Below are 11,688 nucleotides of genomic sequence, written 5' to 3' on the forward strand. Positions count from 1 at the left end.
TTTTTTTTTTTTTTTTAAATTAGACCTCAAAACCTTTTATTTTCCGTGTGTGAGTGTTTTGCCTGCATTCGTGTGGGTATGTGCATGTGACCACCTAGTGCCCATGGAGGTCAGAAGAAGGCACTGGCTCCCTTGGAATTGAAATTACAGATGGTGGAAGTCACCATGTGGGTGCTAGGAATTGAGCCCCAGTCCTCTGCAAGAGTAGCCAGTGCCCTTGACCTTGGAGCCTTCGCTCCGGCCTTGTGGGTCCCTTACTTACTACCTTTATTGTTCTTTCCCACTTCCTACCCAGTGGACAGGGGGAACTTCCTTGTACTCAGATCCCAGCCCCACACTTCTCAGGAGTGGGGGGTGGGGGGTGGCTTAGGCCCACAATTTGAGTTCCATTGTCATTTTAGCCAGACTCTGTCTCGAAAACAAACCAACCAAAGCCTACACCTACACAGGTCAAATAACGACCCTAGTAGATCTAGTGTCCTTTAATGGCTCCCCATCACCTGTAAGAAATAGGTGTCTTTTGTCTTGTTTTTTTTTTCTGATATCATATACTATAGTAAAACCATTTATTTAAAAAATCCACTTTTTGATGATAATGTCCACTAGCAGAAAAGTGGATCAAGTCAAGTTTCACACAGCAGAATTCAACACGCACTTGGAAGGAAATGAAGTTTATGGTGTGTCTGTCTTCTCAGGGAAAGGCATTTAACTCACACAGCTTAATTTCAGAACCTACAACAGGGTATTCATACAGTATAAAGGCCCAAGGTGGTAGGCAAGAGCTGTTATGAAATATAATGGGGGAGGTGGGTAATCACGCCACGCAACAGCTCTGGTGTGAAGGGAGTTTAGTGGAGGAAGGGAGAGGAGTGAGGGCCTGGAAGATGGTTAGAGGCAGGCAGATGGGAGCAGAGCCATGAGAGCAGGGAAGGGAACGGGGCAGAGAAGGACAGAAAAGGGGAGGGGGGGTCAGCCAGGAACAGGAGGGAACAGAGAGAGCCAACTGGGGTGACGAGCAGCACTTTTATATTTTTGCCTACACCTCAACATCAGGCAATGGCAGCAGATGATGCTGTAAGCCATTGCTAGGTCCCTGGGATAAGCCAAGTCGAGCTAACAGGAGTCCCTAGGTTAGGGCTCGAAGCTCCTCTTCTTGCCTTTAAACTAGTGTTCTTCACTTTCGATTCTATGGTAAAAACAAACAAACAAGCAAACATAGGCGTTGGCTAGGCATGGTGGCTCAGGCTGTTACCCTAACACTGGAGAGAAGGTCCAGAAGATCAAGGGCTCAAAGACAGTTTCATCTACATGAGTTCCGGACTGGCCTGTGCTACTTGGGTCTTTGTAACAAACAAAAAAGGGCTGTACACTTTTTGGGGTAAAGCCCTTGCCTAGCATGTGCAAAAACAGAGCCTGTGTGAAAGAGAATGGTCCTACAACTCATTTGAAAACAATAGACCTGTTAGATAGGGCCTCAATGCCCCAGGTAGAAGGCCTTTACATTTTCTCTGAAGTAGTCCTGGCAGTGCATCTCAGAGGTAGATGCTTGTCTAGCATATACAGGGCCCAGCGTTTGAGCCTCAGCCCTGCAAAAATAAAAAGAAAGAAATATCTCCCAAATGCACACTCCTTTGATGTATCAGAGCTTACCTATGAATTCATTGCACCAGCCATGCTATTCCTCAGGTTCGTGTGCCACAGCCACCTGTCCCCAGCAACCCAGTCAGCTTCCTGTCACCTTCGCTCCTTTTTCAAGTGTGCCTCTCTAAACTCCTGCTTTCCTTCAAGGCCCCCAAGTTGACTCCATCTTCCTATATCCTCCTTAGCACCTTCTGTTTGGAATTCCAAGCTGTCTGGGGCTCAGCAGGGATTTACATCTTTGCATCTGTCTGTAAATTCTGCCTCTGGGGTCTAAGTTGGGTTCTCTATCCCTTTAGGGAGTTGTTTCCAGTAGAGCTATTTGACTCTGACTCTGCAGTAGGAGGTGGAGGGGAAGCTGTGGGGTGAGCTGGTGAGCACAGGCATCAGGCAGATGGTGGAGATGTGATGACTCACCTTGGTAACAGCCGAGCCCATCCAAGGGAGCATGTGCGTCTAGCCAGCCTGTCTGGCCCAGAGGCCCTTCATGACAATGGCTCAAGTTTCTATCTGGGCTGATGAACTTCCTTTCCACTTAAAGTTCAATCAGTGCGACATTCCCACTGAGACAGGTAAGGGGGTGAGGATCTGTCTCTTCCTCTATGCCAACAGGTATTGTTTTGGCAAAGTCTTCAGAGGAGGAGAAGATGGGGGAAGCTAGTCTGCTATGAATCAATAGAAGGTGTCAAACAAATATTTTTGGAGCTCAACAAGTGTTAAAGCCATTCCCCATACACAGGAGCTTGGGTATTCCTCTCCATCAAACCCCAGAGAGAAGCCTTAGGTAGGGTTGGCTCTGGCCTGGTGGAAAGATGCTGTCAAAGGGAGCTGGCCTTGCTAATGCACTGGGAAGAGTGCATTGTCAGCAATAGGATGAATGGCCCACTCATTCTTGGCTACAAAAGGCAGCAGAAACCCTCATGTGTACCCACACTGTGATGGGCAACACACATCCTATAGAGACACAGACACGTGCCCAGGTAGGACCACACTGCCATGCTGTATAGGCAGGCTCTCAAACAGAGCACAGACAGCGTACAAGCAAGCTCTAGGGATGCATGCCCCACGGGAACGTATGCTGCCTGGAATGATGCCAGGCATGAGCTAGGATGTATTTAGAAAGCACTGTGAGCTCTGGGCCAGGAGGATGGGAAGCTGGTCCTGTTGTTGGAGGTTGGGTGGGGAGAAGAGGTAAGCAATGCAAAGTGTTCCTCCTATCCACACAGGCTCCTCTTACCTCTACACAAGACTGGGGTCTCTCCCTGGTCAGGCAAAGTCTCTAACCCCGTGTGTGTGTGTGTGTGTGTGTGTGTGTGTGTGTGTGTTTCCTCAAGCTATTTAGCAGGCAGCCTGCTAGGGTTTGCTGACTGGATTTCTCTGGGAGGAGGCTGGGGAACATTCCTTAAGGATGTACCCTGGATTTTCTTCTAGCACTCAGGATGCTTTGGATGGGGTGTGACTGGAGAACACTAACAATGCAGAGTCCCCCATAATCAGGGACCGGGGGCCCAGGGTCACCATGTAGAATTACTGCAGGGGGCAAGTTAGAGCTGGGTTGGGGTGTAGCCGGTCGTCTCTGTTAGCTGGGAAGCTGAGTCGAACGAGTCATTTGAGCTCATGAGTTTGAAACCAGCCTAGTTAGCAAACTTAGACCCTGACTCAAACACCACACACATATACAGAGCCACAGACAGACAGACAGACAGACAGACAGACAGACACACACACACACACACACACACACACACACATACACACACATCTTGGGCGTTCGGGCCGTCATTGGCTCTTTCTAGATGAGGTGAACCCTTTTCCAGGTCAGTTGGCTCTGTTGCAAGGTTTGGAAAATCCCTCCCTGGAAAGGCATTTCCAGGTACTATGGATGCAGGAAATAGGAAAAAGAAGCCTGAAGCCTATGGGAACTGTCTTCAAGGGCTGGGCCTTTGGTTAGGAGGAGACAGCTGGACTCTGATGTGAGCCTCAGGTATAGAGCAGGAGAAATGGGCAGAAGCTATCAAGTGGCTCCAGTTGATGGAGGGACAACTTTCTAACAGGGACAATGATCTACCAGTGGGACATCTTTGAGCTCAAGTGCAAGTGAAGCAAGTTCCTGCTTCAGGAAAGTCAACCCTGCCTCTCAAGTCTGGTGTTCACTGGTGTCCTGGTTGTCTGTCGCGCCCTGTGTGGACAGACTTGAGTTGCCTCCTAGCATGGTCTAGGCTCCCCTCCCACAGCAGTCTCTGCTTCTCTAGCCTGAAGGCCCACCCTAACACCCAGCCCTGAGGAGCCTCCAGGACTTCCTGCCCGGTGTGTGTTCCCCAGGCTCCTCTCCATAGAGCAATAGCACAGGCTAGACAAGTGCTCTTCCACTGAGCTACTGTGACTGTGGGGTGTGTGTGTGTTGTTTGTGTGTGTGTTTATAGAGGTCAGAGGTAGATATCGGGTGTCTTGCTGACTAGTGAGTACCAGTACTACCCTCCCCCCTTAAATGAACTTCTTTATTTTCACTTCACGTGTACTGGTGTTTTGCCTGCGTATATGTTTGTGCCCATATGCATGAGCCTGCACATACCAGAAGAGAGTGTTGGATCCTACGGAACTGGAGTTATATAAGGTTGTACCATGTAGGTGCTAGGAATTGAACACAGGACCTCTGGAAGAGCATCCGGTGAATGTGAACTTGAATCTTCATACTTTCATAGCAAAAAAGCATAACTATTTATTTACTTTTGTTTTGTTTTGTGTGTTTTTTAAACAAATGTAGATTTTTAAAAAATTATTTATTTTATGTATATGAGTACACTGTAGCTATCTTCAGACACACCAGAAGAGGGCATCAGATCCCATTACAGATGGTTGTGAGCCACCATGTGGTAGCTGGAAATTGAACTCAGGACCACTGGAAGGGCAGTCAGTGCTCTTAACTGCTAAGTCATCTCTCCAGGCCTTATTTGTGTTTTCAAGACAGAATTTCTCTGTGTAGCCTTGGCTGTCCTGGAACTCACTCTGTAAACCAGGCTAGTCTCAAACTCAGAGATCTGTCTGCCTCTGCCTCTCGTGCTGGAATTAAAGGTGTGCACAGGCACCACCTGGACCTTACTCATTGTTTTAAGACAGTGTCATGTCATTAAGTTGCCCAGGATGGCTTTGAACTAACTTTGTAGCCAATGTCTTGAATTTTCCACCCTCCTGCCTTAGCCTCCTGAGTAGGTGGGATTACAGGCTTGTGTTTCCAGGTTCTGCTGAGTTTATGTGAGTGTTTCCAGCCACCAACTGGGATCTGGGAGTGGCTGTGCGGGCTGTCTCTCATTTCAGCCTTCAGTAACTTGCAGGGCGCAGTCTATAGGAATGAGACTGGGTTGTGGGTGTGTAGATCTGTTCTTCTTAACACACTCTTCTTTTAGAATTCCCCAAAGACAATTCAGGACTCTGGTTTGTCATGTGCCCCGTGTCCTTCTTTTCCCTCAAAGGAGCAAACCTACTGGGTCCTCTTCCATCTCTGCCTGAGGGTTTTGGTCATTAGGAGTATGTAGTGCTTTTGATTTTTAGCATTTTTCAATAGATTTCTTTTTATTTTACTAATGTTTTTATATGTGTATATATATATTGTGTGTGTGTATGTGTGTGTGTGTGTGTGTCTGCCACATATGTGTGTGTATGTTTTTCGGGGCTAGAAGAGCTCATCAGACTAGATGTGGGTGTCCGAAACCAAACTTGGAAGAATAGCAGGTGCTCTTAGCCACTGAGCCATCTCTCCAGCCCCAGTGCTTAGCTTTTTAAAACAGGATATCACTGTGTAGCCCAGGCTAGCCTTGAGCTCAAGCTACCCTGAACATTAAGACCCTCCCTGTTTCAATCTCTTAAATGCTTAGGTCATTGCTGTCATGCTTGGCTCTGGGGGAAACATGGAAGAACTACCGTGTTGCTACACCTTTAGGTTTAAAGTGAGTTCATCTTGAGAACCAATGGCTGTCCACTGTGACCATGGGGTCATGTATTTGAGGTACATGCACATGCATCTCCCAGTAACCTCTTAAAGCTGTCTCCTGAGATAACACTTGCTTTAAATTAAAAAAAAATATATATTTATCTCTGTGTGGAAATTTCAAAAGATCAGTGGACATACAACTTCAGAGTTGGTTCTCTCTTTACCATATGACTCAGGACTGAACTCAGGTCTTCAGGCTTGGCAGCAAGCACCTTTATCCTTCGAGCCATCTTGCTGGACCTTCTGGGTTGGTGTAGGTTTGAAATACTTTGTCTTTCATTCCCAAAAGAAACTCATTCCTGTATTCTGACTTTGCGTCCCAAATACCTGTTGCTTTTCAATGTGTCCGCCAAAGGAACAAGACCAGACAGACTGTGTCTCTTATAAAGAGGTATGTTCCTAATGTGGTCTGTGGTATCTGACTGACAGAGCCTAGATTTCCCCCTAAAGCAACCCCTCGAAGGCTGGCTTCAGGTTTCCCCTCATTTCTGATCCCTCCAGCCACCCTCAGTTGAGGCTTCCTCTACCGGGGCTTCTGTGGGACTTTTCACGTGGTTAGAACAGGGAGGACCCTCCCCTCCACCCAGGGAAAGCCCAGAAACAGCTTGAGCAAGTTTTGGTTCCTCTTTTTAACTCCCTTGCTGAACTGAGACACTTGTGTGTGGACAGACTGTGACCTGTGATGCTCTGGTCGCAGTGAGTTCATGGCTCCTGGTGATCGTCTACGAGGAAGGGTCAGGAAAGCTAGACTTAGACCAGCTTCACCCTGTTCTATGGCAGCCTCCTCTCCTGAGGGCTGGGGTATTCCTTCAGAACTAGTCTGTGTGGGTTCCAGACAAGCCCCACCAAGGACCTCTGATTTGAGGTGTGACAGGAAAGAACTCATGGTAGTTCTCCTGGGCAGGATCCCCTCCAAGGCCACCCAGGCCCACCTCACCAGAGTGGGGTGACCTCTGGCCATGCCTACTCTAGGTGGTATGGTTCTTCTCCTGGCTCTTAGCCATCAAGAAGTTTTGTTCAGATCTTGCACTCATAAGGATTAGCTGCCCATGGCCAGCAAGTGTGTGGGAGATCAAAGGTGATCTTTGAGTTCAAGGGACAAAAGAGCCTCAATGGGTAAAAGTGCTCGTTTTACAAGCCTGATGACTGATGACCTGAGCTTGCTCCCTGGAACTCAGGGAAGAAGGAGAGAAGGAATTCTCAAACGTTGTCCTCTGACCTCCACATAGAGGTCATGGCACACACACACACACACAGACACTAATAATAACAATTAAAAATTCATTGATAAAAATGATGGACAGGGTCTAGTGGAGTGTACCTTTAATCTCAGCACTTGAAAATCAGAGGCAGAGAAATCTCTATGAGTTCAGGGCCAGCCTGATCTACATAGCAAGTTCCTGGACAGGATAGACTACTTAGAAAGATCCTGTCTCGGGTGGCAGTGGTGGTGCGTACCTTTAATGCCAGCACTCGGGAGGTAGAGGCAGGCAGATCTCTTAAGTTTTGTTTTGTTTTAAGATTTATTTATTATTATTATATCTAAGTATACCGTAGCTGTCTTCAGACACACCAGAAGAGGGCGTCAGATCTCATTATGGATGGTTGTGAGCCACCATGTGGTTGCTGGGATTTGAACACAGGATCTTCGGAAGAACCGTCAGTTCTCTTAACTGCTGAGCCATCTCTCCAACCCAGATCTCTAAGTTTTAGGCCAGCCTGATCTACGTGGCCTACAGAGTAAGTTCCAAGATTGGCAAGGCTACACAGAGAAACCCTGTCTCAAAAAGGCAAAGGGGAAAAAAAAAAATCCTGTCTCAAAATTAATGAAGTTATTAAAAATAATAAAAAGAGTAGCTGGTGAGACACTTAATGGGCACCTGCCATCAAGCCTAAAAAGCTGACTTAAATCCCTAGGATACACGTGCTGGAAAGAAAGAACTGAATCCCGCAAGTTATCCTCTGTTGATGATAAATAAACAAATATAAAAAGAAAATTAAAATTAGGACAAAGGGATGGTTGACTCATCCAGACTGTTGTTTCAGAACTCAGAGTTGGGAGTGTTGAACCTCCTATCTGGAGAAGTAACTAGCTGGGTCAAAGACAGGGAGTGAGGAACAGGAAATAAAGTCAGTCAGTGGGAGAAGCTCGGCAGATGCCTAAGAAAAATGTCAAGCTAAGACCTCAGAGAAAGACTCAGGCAAGACGGCCATGAGTCTGAAGCTGATTTAGCTACATAGAGACTCTCGTTTCAAATAAACAAGTCAACCAACACCCCCACCCACTCACATTTTTTTCAAGACAGCAACAGAAAGCATTGAGCCAAGCCTGCAGTCCTTCCAAGTGTCTGTCACAAGGCAGGGAAGTGCTCCCTGGGAGAGCTGCGGATGCAGGAGGTCTTGTCATACTGTTTGGTCCAGTATGACAGACAGACAGAGCAAAACAGAAACTGTTTTATGGAGAAGCCACTAATGCTAAACTTTTCTGCCGCTTCTATCTTTCCAGGACATGCATGCTATGACAGAATAGGGCAGTGTGCCAAGGCCAGTCATAGCCTTTTAGAAGGTGAGCAGGGCCAAAGAGGAGGATCTGTGTTTCAGTGTGACAACCACCCTTGAAGAGAGTGGGTGGTAGGTAAAGGAAGAACGTGTCTGATTGAAGGACTCCAAGGATAGGGTTGTCTTAGAACCCCCGGACTCATAGCTAGATCCTAACTGATGTCCAGACACATAGCTCAGGGCCTTGGGTTTGATATGTGTCATGAAAGAAGTTACCATGCTCCTCTCCTTGGAATGTAGGTTCACTTCATGTCATGAGTGTGTCCTGCTGTCCCTCTGGCCCCTACTACCACCTGTCTCTAGTAGGTCACACTGTGATGTGAGGCATGCAGTAAAGGGAAACTCTTGAGGTTTCTCAGAAGCCAGGAACGGTCAGGTCTTCAGGTGGTTACAGAGGCATCCAAGTGGGTCAGGGCTGATGGTCAGCTTGAGGGCAGAAGACACCACCTAACCATGTCAGGGGCAGCCGGCGGTGGGGATGAGGGCAAGCAAGCGTGGGAGCACACTCCCCTGTAGAACTGTTAAGTTTTTAAAAGACTCAGGCAAGAGGACTGAGTCTGAAGTAGATTTAGGCGACACACAGACTCTGTTTCCAACAAACAAGCCAACAAACAAACCCCCCAATTTTTTTTTTCAAGACAACAACAGAAAGCATTGGGCCAAGCCTTTTCCGTGCAGAACCCCCATGACTGCCCAAGTGATGCCAGGCTGCTCAGCTTCAGCAAGCCCAGGGACATAGTGGGAAGAATGATAAAGCAGACCACAGAAACGGGGAGCTGAGAGAGTCGGGGAAACACCTCAAGGTGTGCTTAGGGCAGGAGAGCTGATAAGGCCCTGGGTTTGGAGCTCATAGAGAATAAGGCCACGATGAAGGTTCTAAGTTTACCACTGCCCATAGCCCACAGCCCTGGAGTTTCCACTTGAACTGCTCCTAACAGCATCCTTTGGTAGTCCAATAGCAACCAAGTCAAATGAACCCCCGTGCTTAACTGGAAGACACTCAGGCTGGTGGCAGAGAGGGTGCCGGGCATTGCTTCCTTTCTTTTCTCTTTGTTTCTTTCTTTCTTAAGCTCCCACCTAAGAAACTCTTCCAAGATACTGTAGCTCTAGACGTGCCAGGCCCTTCCAGGAAAAAGCAACGTGTTCCAAGGTGTTTTTAGAGCAATAGCTTAGCATTCCCTGCTGCATGACTTCCACCACGGAGATCCCTCTTCCCTGCCACCTGTCTGGCTTCATGCTTTCTTCATCTATACAAAATCACTGTCTAAAGGTTGCCAGCCAGGGATTAGCTCCACCTTGTCTGGACCATCAGCGACTTGAGGGCAAAGGTTATGTTCTCAGTCTCTCCACCCAACACTGATGGATGTTGCCTTGTGCCTTAATCAAGTCATACAGCAAGATGAACAATTATATATACCTTTTGACAAGGTCTCAATGTGTTCTAGGCTCGCTGAGGGTGAGCTTGAGCACCTGAGTGTCTTGCTTCCACATTTTTCCATGCTGGGATTATAGGTGTGTACCACCACACTCAGTGTGCGCGAGCTGAGGATGAGCCTGGTGGCACGCAAGCTCAACAAGCACTCTACCAGCTGAGTTCTCTGTCCACCCCTCCTTTCCCAGCTAACAACGCCACACTGCCTGATTGACTAGCACTACCAGCAAACTGACATGAAGAAAACTTCCAGCCAGGTGGTAATGGTGGTGGCGGTGCACGCATTTAATCTCAGCACTTGGCAGGTAGAAGCAGGTGAGTTGGAACCTGGTCTACAGAGTTCCAGGATAGCCAATGCTTTATGGAGAAGCCCAGTCTTAAAAAAAAAAAAAAAAAAAAAAAGCAAACAAAAATACCCCTTCTAAAAGACATTGCCATTCTAACACAAGGAGACAAGAGAAGCTTCTCTGATAAAGAAGCAAGAGGTAGAGCTGTGTTCTCAGTCATACACAGGGGATGCAAAACCTGATCCCGTGACTCCCACCTCCCTTTGGCATCTATCAAGGGCAACAGATATGGTAGACAGTAAGAGTCTAAAAGTGCAGGCTCCCGTGTAGTTGCCTATGTTCTGTAATCCTTGCAGCCGGATTCCCAAGCTATCCCCTCTTCCTTGACAGTATATTTAAAGTTCCAAGCAGGACCAGGGCAGCAGGGAGCCACATGACTCGACTCACCAGGTCATCCATATTGTATGTGATGGAGCCCATGTCCAGGGTTAGTGGGTAGTTCATAGCTGCAGCTCTGCGTCCCCAGGCTGGTCACTGTCTGATGCTGAGAAGGTCTGTGCCGGTGCCTATGGAGAGGTGGCAGGCGTCAGCTGCAAGCTTAAACAAATGAGCCATGTGCGGTCTCCTGGGGCCAGGCAGGGCTTGATGCTTGCCTCTCGACTCATCTCTTTTTTTTTTTCCACTGAGTCTTTTCTGGTGTGTGTGTGTGTGTGTGTGTGTGTGTGTGTGTGTGTGTGTGTTTTCCCCTTTCTTTTCTTTCTTTTTTTTGAAAAAGGGAAACTCCCCCCACAGAGTCAGTACTACTCAAGCATTTCAGTGTCTTTCCTGGCATTCATGGTCTGAACTGGGCCAGGCGTCTGGTGTGAAGGCTGCCCCTCCCTTCTGCTCACTGGATCTCTATGAGGGATGCATATAGACTTGGGAAACTCCTCATAGAAGGGGATAAGAAAAGAGGTCTATACACTCACTTTCCTTATCACTAGGGTGACCAACCATCCCAGTTTGCCCAGAACTGAAAGAAAGCCCCGTGTCCTGGGAAATCCCTCAGTCCCAGGCGAACCTGGGCACTTGATCAACCTGTGACTACCATCCTTTTGCCCAGCCAGGAAGGAGGGACCCTGCCCCCTCCCTCTTTTCAGCTCAAGTTTGAAAGAGTTAAGCTAGAATTTTCCAAAGGGAAGAACCCTAAGGTAAATACTAGAAGAAAAAAAATGTGAAATGGCATTACCAGGCAAGAGTGCACTATAAACACGGCCACAGAGCTGTCTCTGACTCAGAAAAAAAAGGTGAAAAAGGTGTTCCACCACAAATAAACTTGTAGACACCTAGATAGAAAAGACATGCGTGGCTCCCTAGGCCACCCCCACACCTCCAATTTTACACAAGAGGACCCCGAAGCCCAGAGAGAGAGACTGACTACCCAGGATCCTGTAACGCACCATGGCGGCTACCTTGCACCCAAGTGTCCTGACTCCTCATTTGTCATCCTCTGCTCCCATCGTAGCTGCTCTGCAGGCTCTCCTCTGCCCCTGCTCTCCACCCCTGCTCTGTCCCATCCTGAGAGCCACTTCTTTCATGATGGCCTGTGGTGGACATGGATCTATTTCCCTTCCAGGTCTTGTCCTGGTGGGTTTTATTCCATGGGAGGACATTTCCTGACTTAGTCCATGATAGTGTAAGATTGTTCCCACTACACTATGTAGGCACTACATATGGTGCTCTCTTTCTCTCTCTCTCTCTCTCTCTCTCTCTCTCTCTCTCTCTCTCTCTCTCTCTCTCTCTCT

General features: G+C 47.8%; 1 protein-coding gene across 1 annotated transcript in view; it reads right to left on the reverse strand.

Moving 5' to 3' along the window:
• The window catches only part of Cxcr5 (C-X-C motif chemokine receptor 5), a 15,593-nt gene extending 5,131 nt beyond the window's left edge, over positions 1-10,462 (reverse strand). Inside the window, exon 1 of the mRNA XM_021208074.1 lies at positions 10,352-10,462. Coding sequence (XP_021063733.1) covers positions 10,352-10,408 — 57 coding nt within the window. The 5' untranslated portion in view covers positions 10,409-10,462. The remainder of the gene's footprint in view (positions 1-10,351) is intronic.
• Positions 10,463-11,688: the final 1,226 nt, after the last annotated feature.

Source organism: Mus pahari, chromosome 10 (assembly GCF_900095145.1).
Source record: "Mus pahari chromosome 10, PAHARI_EIJ_v1.1, whole genome shotgun sequence".
Taxonomy (NCBI): domain Eukaryota; kingdom Metazoa; phylum Chordata; class Mammalia; order Rodentia; family Muridae; genus Mus; species Mus pahari.